Source organism: Pelobates fuscus, chromosome 8 (assembly GCF_036172605.1).
Source record: "Pelobates fuscus isolate aPelFus1 chromosome 8, aPelFus1.pri, whole genome shotgun sequence".
Taxonomy (NCBI): domain Eukaryota; kingdom Metazoa; phylum Chordata; class Amphibia; order Anura; family Pelobatidae; genus Pelobates; species Pelobates fuscus.
This window is the reverse complement of record NC_086324.1, coordinates 131,747,723-131,764,942: the sequence shown is the minus strand read 5'-3', so window position 1 is coordinate 131,764,942 and position 17,220 is coordinate 131,747,723. Positions and strand designations below refer to the sequence as shown.

General features: G+C 39.9%; 1 protein-coding gene across 1 annotated transcript in view; it reads right to left on the bottom strand.

Moving 5' to 3' along the window:
* LOC134571750 (BOS complex subunit NOMO3-like) overlaps positions 1–17,220 on the bottom strand; it is a 50,796-nt gene that overhangs the window by 20,011 nt on the left and 13,565 nt on the right. The window contains exons 8-19 of the mRNA XM_063430320.1: positions 16,213–16,350; positions 12,432–12,521; positions 11,199–11,304; positions 8,448–8,598; positions 6,335–6,512; positions 5,931–6,072; positions 5,441–5,572; positions 4,791–4,927; positions 3,993–4,080; positions 3,825–3,888; positions 2,733–2,828; positions 285–494 (exon numbers count right to left, since the gene is read on the bottom strand). Of these exons, the coding sequence (XP_063286390.1) occupies positions 285–494; positions 2,733–2,828; positions 3,825–3,888; positions 3,993–4,080; positions 4,791–4,927; positions 5,441–5,572; positions 5,931–6,072; positions 6,335–6,512; positions 8,448–8,598; positions 11,199–11,304; positions 12,432–12,521; positions 16,213–16,350 (1,532 nt within the window). The remainder of the gene's footprint in view (positions 1–284; positions 495–2,732; positions 2,829–3,824; positions 3,889–3,992; positions 4,081–4,790; positions 4,928–5,440; positions 5,573–5,930; positions 6,073–6,334; positions 6,513–8,447; positions 8,599–11,198; positions 11,305–12,431; positions 12,522–16,212; positions 16,351–17,220) is intronic.

Here is a 17,220-nt window from a genome sequence, read left to right as displayed (position 1 = left end):
GCTGACAAGGGGGGAGGAGGGGGAGGACATGCAGTGCAGGGCTTCGCACATTGGCTCAGATAGACTTTCATTAAGTTATAGAATTTTGTTTTTTGTGCCTTTGATTTATGTTGTTTCAAGATCATTCCTCTACATACTGGTGGAGTACGTTTTGATAAAGCAATGACTTTTTATTTTCTACTTATGACACAATTATCTTAAATAGGGTAATACCTAAAATGTAATAATGTAAATGCAACTTATCGCAATCGCATCTGCTTGGGGTATTATGAAGCAGAACTCACCTAGCCCAGTAGGAGAATTCATAAGAAAAAGGCCCCTGCAGTTCTTCCACCACTTCATGGACAGGTGGTTGCACATCAGCCTCTTCAGAACCAGCTTTTTCCCTCTCTTGTCTGCGTGCTTCAATTTCTGCCATCTGTTGCTCCCTGCGTAATTCTTCTACAGACTTTAATGGTCCTAAAACAAGTGCTGGCTCACTCTCTATGGAAGATCTAGAAAAGAAAAGGAAGGGGTTAAAAGAGAAGACTTTTAAAAACAGTGTAAGGAAGTCCTCCTTATATACTACTTGCACTACAAGTAACGGTGTCTAGAAGTGTAGCTATTTAGACAGTATCACAATCAGCCAGTCAAACATGTTCTGATGTACTTATAGTAGGGAATATTATGTAATAACACAAGTGAGCTAAAAAATTTGGACTAATCACTATCCCAAAAGGCAAACTCTCCAGATTTTACCCATTCTCTCCGAGTCTCTCTCACATATGGATTTTAGTACATTAAACTTAAGATGAAAAATTCCTTTACCAGTGTAAGAAAATCAAGCAGAAAGCTATGCTTCTCAATATGCCAAGCACAGGCTGGCCTAATGCTCTGCTTCCAAAAAAACATTTTTCTATATTGTTAAACTTCAGTCGTTTTTTTTTTTTTTTTTTTCCTCAGGCTGAACACTTTTTAAAGTTAAGTAGCAACATCACAGGCTTGTCAAACATGTCTGAAATACCGTATATGGAAAAGCGATTTAAGCAATCAACGTGAGCTACCCAGGCATGTTAATGGTTATGAGAAAAGGGGTTGTAAAACATGCGTGTAAAACAGGAGTATGAGAAAATGATAGTTAAAAATAAAAGAGTGAGACATACACAATGCAGATTAAGCAAAACAATAGGGTTGGGAATGATGCAGGCTATATGCACGGTGAGTGAACAGTATAATGTGCTTCGCGGATAACAGATGAATGTATATACCATTTCTTATGATATGATGTCGCACACATGAGTGAGGATTTGCCAGTGGGACCGTATAATCAAGCAAGGGTAAGTAGACGAGAGGAGAGAAAAGGGACAGTAAGTTATAAAACAGTTTAACCACTAACGCAGAATTAGGGTCATTAGGCGTAATATCAGATTAGTCTCATTATGCCATCATATTGAAAGTGTTCCAATTCACATGATACCAGATGTCGGCAGGCTGTCTGCGTTGGTCGGGGAGTAATAAGAGGCATTCCATGAAATGGCATTCTCCTGTGTCGTGGCTGCATAATACCCGGCTGCATTCAGTCTCAGGAGCGGGCCTCCCGGCTCGACCGAGTGAACGCCATTGGCCTTGCTGAGCGGGATCCCCCCCAAGTGCGCTGGTTTGACTCAGGTGCTTAGGGCTAGACATGGGAGATTTCTGTTATTACCGAGGCCCAGGCAGGCGGTGGCTGATGGTGGGTCTGCGTTTCGTGAGTCGGGATGTCCTCCTCACCCTCCATCGCGGTCAGAGGCTTGGCGGTGAGATTTGGTGTAAGTTGTGAGTTAAGTGGGTCATGGTGCCGTTGAGGGATGTCTGGGACAGCTTAGTTCTCTGCCAGTTTGGCCCACAGTTGTGCCTAGAAGAGGGCAAAGGCTTTAGCTATGCGGTCCTCGTGGGGGGGTCCCACAGTCAGGACTCTATGTAGCCGCCATCTTAGCTTGGAGCATGTGGCCCTGTAGATCCTGTTGATTGGCACCTTTAGGCGTTTTACCCCTAGTCGTTCACCAGTGAGCACCCAGTGGGGACCGGGATAACCTCAACTCGTCCAAAGGGGGGGTAGGAGTCCAACTGAGTCGCTTGCTGACTTCAGTGTCAGGAAGAGTGGCCGACTCTCCCCAGCTCCAACACTAGTAAGCAGCAGCGTTCCGGTCTCCCGCTCTTCTACACATATCGTGGCATTCAATTTAAGCAATGCGTAAATTTAATTCTCCAGAGTCTATTCATATAGTGGTGTAATAGGTGTTTGGACACGTTGACCTGCCTCTTGTCTTGATTTAGCTTTTCAAAAATGATCTGCACATAGTTATAAGTCCATGTCAACAAGATGGCATAGCAAAGTTACTGCTGCACAACATCAAAAGCTAAATAAGGATGTTAGTACCACTATAATAAGATCTGGCCCATTTAGAATGCATAACTAAAAGATGAAAGATACAACCCAAGATGATCTAAGTAAAGAATTTACATTAGCAAGGGTGTTAGGCTTGCATACAACTGATGTCTGGAAAAGTGACAGTTCTGCTTTAAAAGGCTTGACAAAAATTGGACTCACAAGATTCTTTAAGAAATTAGCAGATGTTAGGAGTCCCCTAAGTGTACATAGCAAGTACATTATTAAAAAGGTTGGTAATGTGCATAAGCATATTTTTAATTATGGATCAATGAATTTGTTCAAGAAGAACAAATTTAATTTGTCAGACTACAACTGCACTTACTTAATAGTGACAGTCACATCCATTAGCTTATCAGCGGTAATAGCCCCGAGGACATGATGTCGCACTGCTGTCAGAGTTAGAATGCTTGGCGAAGACCTAGTAATTAGAGCAGAGAAAAAAATTAAAACAAGACTGATAAATGAACTAAAATTTCTACAAACATTGTTAGTGAAATGTTTCTTAAAATTAACAATAGAAACTGTAAAAACACTTGAAATATATTTTTAAAAACTTGAGTGCTACATGTACACCGACTCAAAAGCTTAAAGCACCTTCAGATGTTTTGGACTACATCTCCCTTGATGCATTGCCAGCATTATCAGAAGGTTCCCCATCCCTGGAATCCCTATTTCGTTAACTTTAAAAAAAGGTGTTTAATCTCACCTTTTTTCCAGCGCCGTGCTGCTCTTGTTGCGACTGGCCGTATCCTGCTCCGCGTCCAAATTTTACGATCTCAGCAAATCTAATGCTTCCCCATAGAAAAGCATTGGGAGGCATGTCAAAGTACTGTGCCAATGCATCTTTATGGGGAGCGTTCACTGTCTGCATGCAGAGTGTGGAGACACTGAACACAAGTGCTGCACACTGTGCATCACTGACCCGGGAAACACAACTAGTGGATGTCTGAGTGACTCCTACTAGAGGTGTTACTAGGCAGTAATGTAAACACTGCCTATCTCTATAAAGGCAGTGTTTACCTTAAAAAGCCTGCAGAGACATGCAAGACACCATTACAACTGCATTAAGATATAGTTGTTCTGGTGACTACAGCGTCCCTTTAAAGTAAGTCAAAGCATGGATAACCGTGACATAGCCAGAGCTGCCGACTCTAATTTTGCGTTTCCAACGTGAAAGCAAATTGAGCAGCGTAAAGAAATTGGAGGGGCTGTTAACCCCTTAAGGACACATGACATGTGTGACATGTCATGATTCCCTTTTATTCCAGAAATTTGGTCCTTAAGGGGTTAAAGCAAGGGTTACACCAACCAGAAAAAACACAAGTGTTTCAAACATCGATTTTGGTTGGAGAAACATTTTAATACAAAGAATAATAAATGTGCTTTTTAATGTATATTACACGAGTTTACTTACGTATCATAAGTGTAAAAAGCATGTTCAAACCGATGGCAGGATCGTGGAGTAACTTTATAAACCCCTGAGAGAGATATAAACAAAATGCAAAAGTAATTCAGAGAGCATGATAAAAAAAGTACCACTTATTGTTTAAATGTGCACTTCCAGAGAACTCAGAACAATTACCTGGCTTTGAAAGGCAGAACCTATTGACTCCCTTTGTTAAATTATAAACACCAACGTGCTCTGGTCCATTACCATCCTGATAAAACTCCTGTAAACAAGAATCAGAGCAAAAACTTTAAAAACTGATAGAGTATCACAGTTTTCTGCCACTTAAAAGTGTTACTAGCGGACCTGGACAATATGTTTTGGATAATGTTTTTGAATGGAAATATTTTAACATATATGTGTTCTAAAGCATTATTAAAACAATCAGTATTTATCAGACTTGTTCAAAAATTTGTTTCGGTTGCTTCGTTAAATTCCATTTTATTTATTTATCCACACCTGAATAAATCAATTCTCCTGGGACTTGCCTATCGTGTCTTACTCAATGACCAATACTCCACAGGTAAATCATGGACAGATTGATGTGTTCGGGTGTAGAATAAAAGGAATTTGATTTGCACAAACTGGACAAAACCAATGTTTGCACAAATCTAGCGTTTATCGTATTATTGAGTTAGTTACTAAAGTGAGAATTCATATTTAAGGGACTGCAGCAGGCCAAGGCAAACAGGGTGACAAGGAGGCGATTACAGAACTGCCAACCCGGTTGCTCACAATAATAATCCAGTGTGCACAATTCAGTAGATCATGCTCACGAGGTAACTATGTCGAGCCCATAAAAAGGTTAAACATTAATTATGTGTGTGTTTCAACAGTAACAGTATGGTATGTTTTATCAATTTAAAATTTGCTATTGTGGTTAATGTTCCCTTCTGACTTAAAGATTTGAATACAGACTTTAATTCCACTCACCAGTGTGATTGCATGAGAAAGGGAGCATCTTAACATGTAACCCGTTTGCCTCAATTCTATACCAACAATGTCTTCTTCTGCAACTTCAAATTCCAAGGATTTGTTTTTCCAGCACCAGTCTTCCTGAATTATGGTCACTTAAAACATAAAAAAATTATAATAATTTACATACGTATACACACACACACACACACACCTTTTATCTATCAAAATGTTCACTAACCACTAGACATTTTGAGTGAAACTGTAACCCTGCAGAGTACAAAATTGCCCCTAGTGTATATATGCTATAACTTCCAATGGGGAACAACATTTGAGGATTCGCTAGTAGCATTGGATGTCAAGTTTTAAGGTGTGGAGGATGTGGTGGGGCGTTTGTGTGTGTGTCCGGAAAGTATCCAGCCATGTAATATGAAAAATAGAGACATTTACAGGAAATAAATATTTTTTAAAAAGGCGATCGAAGATACAAGAAACATTATACATAGGATGCCTTAGTCCCCTTCAAAGTAGGAACCTTGCAACCCCACACAGTTCTCCCAACGTCACACACACGCACACACTACTCCCTCAGTAATTCATAAAGCGTTTTATAGTGCCCCCTCTCTCATTTGTTACAAAAGATATTCTATGTTCAGAGTGAGTCTCACCTTTATATTTTCCAGGTAAAATGTCTTCAAAAGTAAATGACACAGTTTCAGTCTTGCTGGAAACCTGTAAGCTGTGCTTCTCCCTCTGGCGGCTTGTAGACTGTAAAGTTACAGTCAGATCACCACATGCATCTGAAATATAAACCAATATTGCAGAAATAAGACCGCACTCCAACATCAAGACATGGAATATGAATAGGTTTGCCAGTAACCTTACCCTCTCCCATACACATGGTTACAGTTCTATATATATATATATATATATATATATATATAGTGTGGAGGACATGCAATTAGAATTACACATGACCTGATGTACATACTACCGGTTTTGTGAATCATTGCTGAAATGGTGTTATAGCTCGTGTGTGGATGGTTGCCACTATATTGCATGGTTGCAGTATATCCACCATAGCTTATAGTAATGATTATAGTGCTAAAATTATGGATAAACGGTTAAATGGCATTGCACACACTGCTTCTTACATACCTAAGCATGTTAACTTCCCAGAAACAGATGCCATGAACTGTGAAAATGATACATCCATAACTGGCTGGTCTGTTACAGTCACCGGGAATGTGGACGGTTTTAGGGCAAGGCCTGCTTTGGCTTCAGCTTCCGGAACAGTAACCTAGAAAAGTGGTGGTGGATACAATTTTAGACTAATACAAGAGTTATTCCTTAGCAAACAAACCAAAACATAAAACAGTTTGATCTGTCCTGCGATGACATAGGTATGACACACACAGAGTGTCAGAAAAAAAATAAATGTGTACATATACGGACAATGAAGAGACTGTTTAGAGGTAACGGGACAGAGCACGTATTATGGACATTAGCAAATATTATTAAAATGCACACCCATCCTGAGTAGGAAAATAAGTAATGATCACCTGGACATTGTAGGATCCTCTTCTAGCCTGGAAGCAGAACAATCCACGGGAGTCTGATTCGGTTGTAAGAAAGGAGGTCCTCTCCTTGTCTTGAGGTGTTAGAGTAACTTTATATTTATTAAATTGTTTAATATTTTCAGGAAAGTTCGTAATAGAAATTTCTCCACAAACGCTAAATCTGTAAGGAAAAATGCAAGAGGAAGAAATATATATTTGCAGTCGGTACCAAAACGTTGATTTATATTTACATATATAAAACAAAAAGAAAAAACTCACAGGACTATTTCATAAATATGTTGCTGTTTTCATTGAACCAGACTCTGAGCAAACTCAAATCAAGATCGACTTTTCAGTCCGACTGCACTTTTATCAAGCCTTCTCAAAAGGCTATTTCATTCGAAACGTTAGGTGACAGTAGGCAAAGCACCCTACTTACAAAGGTGTGTTATATACTGTAGATATAGACCTGTATTATTTTTAGCCCTGTTTTACTTACTATTTAATGCATTATATGAAAGAACAGTTTGGATACTATTTACATGATAGTAATATCTGTTCTCTTTATACTAAACTAGATTACATATTTATAACTATTTGATATAAATAAATAATATTTGTTTTCCTAGCACTATAGTGTTCCTTTAAGAAAAACTTTTTTCCTTGCATTATAGGTTTTTTAGGGTTCCCCCCTTCAGTCACTTACCTTAACCCATCGGCGCTGGTAACCTCTCCTCCTCCTCGAAACATCAGCACCGAATGCAAGCCGTGCACGCATCCAAACAGCCATAGTAAAGCATTACTCATTGCTTTCCTATGGACGTCCAACGTGTGTTCAATGCGATTTTCGCATTGAGGATCGTGGAAGTGCCTCTAGTGGCTGTCTGGAAGATTATATGAAACTGCTATGTTAGCTGTAGGGTTAAAACCTGGCACCCAGACCACTTCATTGAGCTGAAGTGTTCTGGGTGCCTATAGTGGTCCTCCAAGTTATTTGTGCATTAATATTATTTGTTAGATATTTCTATTTGACAGTTTGAGGAACTGTTTTTCTTACTGCACATTTTACATTTTAACAGAAGTCTACATTGAAATTTTTTTGTATCCCTATATACCAACTTATATGTGGATCTAAGTAAGGCAGGCACTGCTTCACACATTTGGTGCCTTATTAAACTCAGTAAGGCACACAGGACCGGCCAGGGAGTGCAGAGAGAGGCAGATCGATGGCAGGAACCTTGTGTAAGAGCAGTGTCTGCTGCCATTAGTGGGGATCAAAACGGAGCTTTGCCGGCGGATTCTCCACTGCCAGCTTGGTTCCTCCATCCCCTGTAATATAGTCAGGCACGGCAAGGACAGCAGAGCCGGTCATTAATATTCCTGCACCCCTGACATTCAGGAACATCCAGCTCCCTCCTGTAATTCAGACAGGCACCGGACTGACAGTGGCTCCGAGCTCCACCAACCTGATTTACAGGCAGGATCCGCGCAGACAGCAATGCCTGCTACTTGGACCCAGCTCCCCCCTGCACTTTAACGTAAAAAAGCAGGCAAGCAGTGTGAAGTGGGGCCAGCCTTACTTCAGTTTTAGAAGCCCCCCCAGACCCTAAAACCAGCCACATAGTGACAAGCAATACAACAGCAGGTGACTGCCACTAAATTAGCCTGGCAACTGGGCAGGCTGCTCATTTATTCTATTTAATGTTTTATTTTCCCGAGGAAAATATTGTACAACTCAAAATCTCAACAAATTCTTTTTCTTTGCTAAACACATTCTACATAGCATTTTTATGTAAAATCATTTTGAAAAGTAATCCTTTGGCGGCATCTTGTGGCTGAATTTTGTATTACAATTATAATTTGTAATTTGCCTCAAAATGGCCAATGCATTTAACTCATTTGATAGGAATATGGCTTATAAGCATATTCCTAGTCATGATTAAAAATGATTAGTGGCAGAGTCAAAACTATGTGTCCTGTCTAGAACCACACCATCTTGACATGTGACCAGATGTTACTGAACAGCAATAATGCTTATTGAAATGCAGCATACAAATGAGATTTACTTCCACTCTACGAGAACCGAAACAAAAATAAATAAATAAAAGTGTCTCACCTCGCCGCTACGATGTCAGCAAGTTGTGGAGTATTTGGGGCAATCTTTACTGTGAGTGTATCAAAGTAAACATGTTCCTTCTGGGCATCGATATTGTAAGTACCAGCAGTCATGTTTTCCAAACGAAAAGATCCATTTGCATTAGTTGTAACTAGAAAACATTTAATACAGCTTCATGATTAAAGCAAAAACTTGCAACACTAATTTTTTTTTAACAATGTTGAAATCAATGATTGTTTTACATGCGGGACAAATGCAATGAAACTAAAACCCAATTAGGATACACTTTATTGTGTAGTGGCTTTATTGGTTTCCATTTTCCACCCAATGACATTCTGCCGATCATGCAGTGTTCTAAATTGCATTTTCATACTAACTTTGATTCTGTTGTAATTTTTATTATACTTTGCAGAAACTGCTGTACCGCTTCTTTTTGGTCATTAGATATGTAAATGTTACGCTTTTGGGAGCACATGTTTGTTTGCCACCAACCATAGCATTAGTATTTTGTTTCTGATTTGTGTGAGCAACTTCTTTAACAGCTAATATAAAATCTATGGCTGCTCTAGCGCACATGCGGGCTGGAGTCAGCAATGCATCAACCTTGTTGTAGTACTTTATTCTGTATGCCAAGGAAAACATGTTGTCGTAAGAGACTGATTGATTTCTGAAGAGGCGAAATAAATAAGACTCTATAGCCACCAAGAATCAGAACGAAGCATAAACATAGATATTATGAGTTGTTAAATGATCATCATAATTTATATAGCGCCAACAGATGCCATAGCGCTTTACAATATTATAAAAGGGGGGATTTAGCTATAAATAGGACAATTACAAGAAAACTTACAGGGACGATAGGTTGAAGAGGACCCTGCTCAAACGAGCTTACAGTCTCTAGGAGGTGGGGTGTAAAACACAATAGGACAGGAGATAGCAATCAAATAAGGTGGGAGTGAAGCAGAGATGGAGGAGAGAGTAGAGTGCTGCCCTTCAGGAGAGAGCAAGAGACAGGTAAGTGAGATAGAGGTTACTCTGGGAGGCCATAAGTTTTCCTAAAGAGAAAGGTTTTAAGGCACTTCTTAAACGATTGAAGACTAGGGGAGAGTCTGATGGCGGTAGGCAGGCTGTTCCATAGGAAGGGAGCCGCCCATGAAAAGTCCTGCAAGCACGAGTTGGCTATACGGGTGCGAGTAGTGGATAGGAGAAGGTCACCGAGGAGAGACCGAGAAGGGGCATACCTATGGATCTGTGAAGAGATAAGAGGGGCTAGAATTGGTCAATGCTTTATAGGTATGGGTTAGCACTTTGAATTGACTCCTATAGGATACAGGAAGTCAATGTAAGGACTGACAGAGGGGTGAGGGGTGAGAGGACCGGCTAGAGAGGAAAATCAGTCTGGCGGTAGCATTTATTACAGACTATAGCGGGGCAATTCAGTTTTTGGGAAGACTAATTAGGAGATGGTTATAATCCATGCGGAAATTACTAGAGCATGGACAAGCTCTTTACCATCTTAGTAAGAAAGGGGCGGATGCGGGCTATGTTTTTAAGATGGAATCTACAGGATTTGGTAACATGCTGGATGTGAGGCTCAAAGATGAGGCTACAATCAAATATGACACCAAGACAGCGCGCTTGCGAGGATGGACTGATGTGGATACCACTGACTTGAAGGGAGAGCGCAAGAAGAGGATCAGTATTAGGAGGAGGAAAGACAAGGAGTTCAGTTTTAGAAAGATTGAGTTTTAGAAAGCGGGAGGACATCCAGTCAGAGATGGAGGAAAGGCAAGAAGTGACACGTTGCAGGACGGCAGGGGAGAGGTCTGGGGAGGAGAGATATAGCTGGGTGTCATCAGTGTACAGGTGGTAGAGGAATCCAAATGAGGCAATACATTTTCCAAGAGAGGCAGTATAAAGAGAAAATAGAATCAGACCAAGGACAGAGCCTTGGGGGACTCCCAACAGAGACAGGATGAATGGAGGGGGGTATCATTAGAAAAGGAGACACTGAATGAGCATTGGGAGAGATAGGAGGAAAACCAAGAGAGGACAGTGTCACAGAGACCAAGTGATTGAAGAGTTTGAAGAAGGAGAGCATGATCAACTGTGTCAAAGGCAGCAGAGAGGTCAAGAAGAATTAATATGGAGTAGTGACCTTTGGATTTAGCTGCGATTGGGTCATTAGTAACTTTGATAAAAGCAGTCTCAGTAGAATGGAGGGGGCAGATGCCAGATTGAAGAGGGTCAAGAAGAGAGTTGGAATTGAGGAAGTGGACATACGGGTAAAGACAAGTCTTTTTCAGGATAGGTACTACAGTAGCATGTTTAAGGTAAGCAGGGACAATGCCAGAAGAGAGAGAGCAGTTAAAGATGTGTGTTAAGGAAGGCACGAGACAAGGGGAGAAAGATCTGATAAGGTGAGATGGGACAGGATCAAGTGGGCAAGTGGTGGGGCGAGAGGAAAGGAGAAGCGCAGCCACCTCTTGTTCTGTAGTTCATGATGCAAATGTCTCTTTATCAAAGTACGATCCTAGTATCAAGCTCATTCAAGTCCTACGCTACTGGACAGGCCAAAGAGAAAAAGAAGCCTGAAGGGTCCCCTAATCAGGGAAGAATTTCTACTTGCTATTGGCTGGTGGAAATTGCAAGTCCTGTTAGTATAATATGTATTGTATGAAATACACTGAAATGCATGGCCATGCAGTGTGAAGCTAGCAAGTTGAAAGAAAATGACTATATGTGACTCACCTTTCATTTGATTGTTAAGCGTGACAACAGCATCAGCAACGCCTTCACCTTCAGGTCCATTCAAAACCCTTCCAGTCACAGAGAACCCCATCACATGGAAGACAGGCTGGTAAATACAGTTATATCGTAAGTACACACAATGGTGGAACCTTCATAATTTACTAACATTCTTAAGTGTAACAATAGAGCAATGCACCACTTAAAAACTTACACATGTGGGTATATTTCCCCCCTCTCCCCCACTCAGTTGAAATTAGAGATAAGATGCTTGAGCGTGCAAAGAGAGTGCAAAGTGAGTGAGTGTCAGATGGAAACCTAACTTTTCAGTCTGCAGTAATATAATGAACAGATTCTGAAATTAAGTTACAACAAACAAATCAAATATTTTTAAGACACTAGATTTATTCTGAAAACTAAAGACACACTCTAATCACCATAACCACTACAGAACAATTTAGAGGTTATGGTGCTACAAGTCTGTGTGTAAAGTCCCCTTTTTCCATCAAATCACTTGTGAATGCTTAGTCAAAACCATGGACTATCTACATCACCCATAACCTGGCCTCTACTGCTCAGTAAGGAAGATATTTACTTCTACATTATCTGTCCAACTTTGGACTGAAACGATTACTAAAGGAGCCGGGAAAAAGTTGGTCCTTTGTTTGCAACCGATCAAGGTTTGACATAACGTGGGAGTGGATCATGAACAGTATTAAATTGGCTACAGAGGGGCCAGGCTTCTGGGGTTAAGGCTCCTTGTAGTGGTTATGGTGCATAGAGTGAACCTTAACCAGGAATATTAGTCATTTCACCGTTAACCTTTGGTGAACAGATTTTCTCTTAAAGTGCTATTTTTAAGGGTTACACTAGGAGATGGAATTAGTGCAGTATAGTGTATTACCATCTAGTTACTCAAGGTTTCTAGACAATAATTAAAAGGAGAAAAACAAATGTGATTTAATAATAATATATTGGATTAAAGCATTTATTAACACACATTTTGTATTGAAAACAGCCACAATTGATCTTCAGAATCAGTGTGAAATAGTCACAGCTAAGTTAAAGTAATTGTATTGTGTATATGATGTGAGCTTGCCAAAGCCATGAAAGCGTCAAAATGTGGCTGAATAAATGTGTTAACCTAAGATGATATCTATATGTGGCTCTGCTTTCATTATTCATTTATTTAAAATGCTAAGTTAAACACCATGTTTTTGCTGATCGGTATTGTACCTCTAATCGGAGGCTGTCATGTTCCACACGGAAGTCCAATCGGGATGGAGCAACATCAAATGTAATTCTTTCACCCCTATAAAATGGAATCTGCAAAACACAACGCAAGCTTAGAATAGTGATGCAAACCTAATTTTTTTTTTTTTCAATTGGAAGGAAATGTTTAATAAAGTTGTCAATAGTGATATTTGGGTAACACATATAAAAAACTATTCTGTGACTGGACTTTGTCGATATCCTACTTAATGGGAACACATCCCCCCCCCCAAAACTAAAATAGAATTTGATGAGCTATAATGTACAGGTATGATAGAAATACAAATTTACATTGCGAGTTGTTGTTTGTTTTTAAATCGAACTTTTATGAAAATAAAGAAAAGAAAAATACAAGAAGGAAATTGAAAATACTAAAACCATTTCACATCAATAAAGTGGTTATATGATGCCGGAGAATCCCAGTGCCTTATCTTCAAAATGTAAATGGTTTTGAACCATTTTTAAATAGTTTAACACTAAAGTTAAGTAACCCACGCACTGGTCCAGCTTCCTTTTTGGAACAGCTCTACAGGCTGTAGATATTTGAAGCATTACTCGCTATGAGCATAGTTAAATGCTAAATGAGAAGGTTAAAATGCTAAGCCTATCAATGCTGTTTGAGCAAAAGCTTCCATATTTGCTAAGCAGTTACAGACAGTACATCAGACCAAAGTCAGGAGGACTCAATTTCAGTGTTAAACCATTTAAAATGGTTTAGCACTTCAAAGTAAGACGATGTCAGAAAACTCCAGGCACCACAATCACTTCGCTGGCGAGAAGTGGTTATTGTGTCCAGTGTTCCTTTAAAGTTTTTGTTCTTAAAAGAACAGATAAATATGTCATAGATACTGGGGCAACTCCCTCCAATACAATTGATGGACACTGACGTGATCTCACATTACAATTGAAATATGAAATAGTTTATGCCCAAAATATGCCCATCGGTCATGCCTAATATTATTTAAAGAGCTTGAAATTATATTTACATATTGCGAAAGTGGTTTTGCTAGGAAATGTATAAATTGAGAGAAAAACCTATTTAAAAATATTGTTTTCTCCCACCTGTCTATCAATTCTTCGGCATAAACAGTTGAGGAATTGATTGATAAAGGAAAGCAAAAGACAGACAATCCACAAGCGATCCTTGCACTCCATGCACAGCGCATTCAAATACACACACACACACACACACACACACACTCTCTAAGCACAAGAACCATTGCAGCTTAAAGGACCACTCTAGGCACCCAGACCACTTCAGCTTAATGAAGTGGTCTGGGTGCCAGGTCCAGCTAGGGTTAACTAATTGTTTTATAAACATAGCAGTATCAATTAGTTAAGCCTTCCCCTATTTCCTCTAGAGGCGCTTGCGTGATTCTCACTGTGAAAATCACAGTGAGAGCACGCAAGCGTCCATAGGAAAGCATTATGAATGCTTTCCTATGTGACCGGCTGAATGCGCGCGCAGCTCTTGCCGCGCGTGCGCATTCAGCCGACGGGGAGGAACGGAGGCGGAGAGGAGGAGGAGAGCTCCCCGCCCAGCGCTGGAAAAAGGTACGTTTTTACCCCTTTCCCCTTTCCAGAGCCGGGCGGGAGGGGGTCCCTGAGGGTGGGGGCACCCTCAGGGCACTCTAGTGCCAGGAAAACGAGTATGCTTTCCTGGCACTAGAGTGGTCCTTTAATGTAGTGACTATGGTGCAAAGAACTGTCCTTGCAGTCTTTTATTTGTGAACACTGCCCTTTCTGTGGCAGTGTTTACATTTGTCCCAACGGACACCTCTAATGGCCATCATTCTGGCAGTAACTAGAGGTGCTTCTTATTATGGTCCTGCAGTGTTTGCAGGACCGATGTCTTGCATCTTTACATTCAGCATGAAGATGCTCCCCATAGAGATGCTTTGGTATAATGCATCCATATGAGGAGGTGCTGACTGGTGATTGCCGCACATGTGTAGCAGCCCCCCCAATGATTGTCTATAGAAAAACATTGGAATGGCTAAGATAATTATCTTTAATGGTCTCAGCCGTGGGCAGAACCAGAGGCAAAATGGGCAGCGCATGCAAGTTTAACCATTTGATTTTCATTATATAGGGGGAACCTTAAATCTAAATATGCTAGTAATAAACCTTAGAAATATGTGTATGTATTTCTAAAGTTAGAGTTTCCCTTCAAGAAAATAAAACCCTTTAGAAACCAGTAAACGTAGCTGCAGGACAGACTCCTCACTAAAGTACAGTTAAAGGAACAGCGCACATACAAACAAAAACATAGTTTTGCCGATATTGAGATAATGTGACTTAGTGGTTGGATTAACACAATATGGTCATATGGTGGAACCGAATCCCCAGATTTATTTGCTGATATAGGTGATTTTAAGTAGCCTGATAAAATGCAAAGTTGTGTTTTTGTTTGTGTGTGCGCTGTTCCTTTAACTGTTTTTGGTATTTGTTTTGGTCTTTACGGCAGCACCGCTGCTTAGAAATGCATGTTCTGGGTGTGCCCCCAATTCCCATTTTTTTTCCTGTGTAGTCTCCTCACTGTAGTCTAATTCCTCCGCCTGTGAGATCATCAAGCTTCATAATCTCCATCCAATCCAATGTTTCACGTAGAAAAGCATTAGATGTGCATAATCCACTCAAATGTCAGCATACTTTGCCTGTTGATACCATACATAGAACCAATTCAATCACTGAAGTCTAGTTTTAGTCTGACAGCTACTAGAAGTGTAGGGACTGCAAAATGTAAACAGTGCCATTTCTCAATGTTGTTTTTATTTGCAAGGCTGAAGAAGCAGAATTAGAAACATAGAATGTGACAGCAGATAATAATCATTCGCCCCATCTAGTCTGCCCAATTTTTGAAATACTTTCATAAGTCCCTAGCTTACACCCCAAGATCATTTAAAGGAAAAAAAGCAATAGTTTTAAAAACATAATCTAGCCCCCTGGTCCCCCTAAATATAGTCAAATCTTACATTTATTCCAGTCTGCTGGTGCTGGCTCTGACCCTGGTCTGCCTCCTTGGTTGACATTATCAGATGATCATCAGAGCCAATCACAATGCTTTCCCATAGGAAAGCTTTGGATTGGCTGAGACTGACAAATAGGCAGATCAGGGGCAAAGTCATAACAAAGTCAAAAACAGCCCTGGCCAATCAGCATCTCCTCATAGATATGCATTGAATCAATTCATTTTTATGAAGAAAGTTCAGTGTCTGCATGCAGAAGGTGGATACACTGAATGGCAGTGCTGCTCACTGTGCATCACTGTCCCAGAAAGCACCTCTAGTAGCCATCTGAGGAGTATCCAGTGGAGGTTTCCCCTAGGCTGTAATGTACACACTTACTTTTCTCTGAAAAACAGTGTTTACTGCAAAAAGCCTGAAGGCTATGATTCTACTCACCAGAACAAATACAACCAGCTGTAGTTGTTCTGGTGACTTTGTTTCCCTTTAACTAAAATGAAGAGACATCAAATTCTGAAAAATAAATGCTCACAAGGAGCTACTTAATTATAAAGTACTTCTGTTCTGAAGTGTAAAATACAGATTATTGTGATCAATCCAACACCTTGTTGGTGGCTTTAACCAAGAAAGCTTCCTTTGGTTAGCTCAAGATAAGAGAAGATTAGCAGGCCAATCTGAGCTGAAAAGCAGATGGTTCATTAGAAAATGTGCTGAGACAAGCACTTTGTAAAGTACAAGATAGACAGGAATATGTGTAGAGGATAGTTCTTTTCTCATACCACACTGTAATCCCCGCTGGGTAAGGAGGAGAATGTAAACACTCCATCTTCTCGGGATGTAACATAACACAGGTATGACAGGGATTCATCTTTTCCCTGAAAGCCGTCAACAGGAGCTAAATCACAGCCCAATATATCCTACAGTAATGAAAGCAGAATAGATATTTTAGAACCACACAAGACAGAAATCATGTTTGAAAAATGTGTCAACTTACATAAGAAGAAAAATCCCAGAATTACAATTTGCAGACAATTTGTTGTAAATGAAAAGGGGATGGCAGCTAGGATGTCGTTAGTCAACAGTACACATCACGTTAAACAACTGCACATCTTCATAAACAATAAGCTCAATAAACAGATATGCAATGATAGTTGGGCTCTAGTAAAATGTGCATACAGGGAATAGTGGGATTCAGCAGAAATCTTGGTGCTCTATTCTAAGTGGTACTGCAACATATTGTAAAATGTGTGACATTTAGAATATAAAAGCAAAAATAGAAATGGATCAGCAAAAATAGAAACAAAAAAAAAGGAAAAAGCACAAGAATGCACGTACACCTCAGTGCTGATAGAATTTAATGAAGGACATACAAAAGCACAAACATTTTGGGTAATTTGTTTTCAGTTACTGTAGTATCCCAACCTCAGCCTCCTTCTATAGCTTTATTGGAGCAGGGTTGTCCCAATGAAGAGGGGAGCTGTTATTTGAAGAATAATCTTGTGTCACCTATTCTACATTTCAAGGACGGCTTCACTCTGGCAAGTAGGAACCCATTTTCTTCTTATGTGCGTCACTAAAGCACATCTGTTAGCATTTCAACTGATCATATGAAAACCAAGTGCAAGCATTCCCCTTTTTTATGCAGCACCTAGCCTGCTTACCAAATATAACTGATTTTATTGTGCAACACTAAAAGGAAAAGAAAAATATTCGGAAATCAAAACGAATGGAACTTAATACATGATTTCCTTTAAAAGAATAAATAAATACAAATTGCAGTGTCTTGG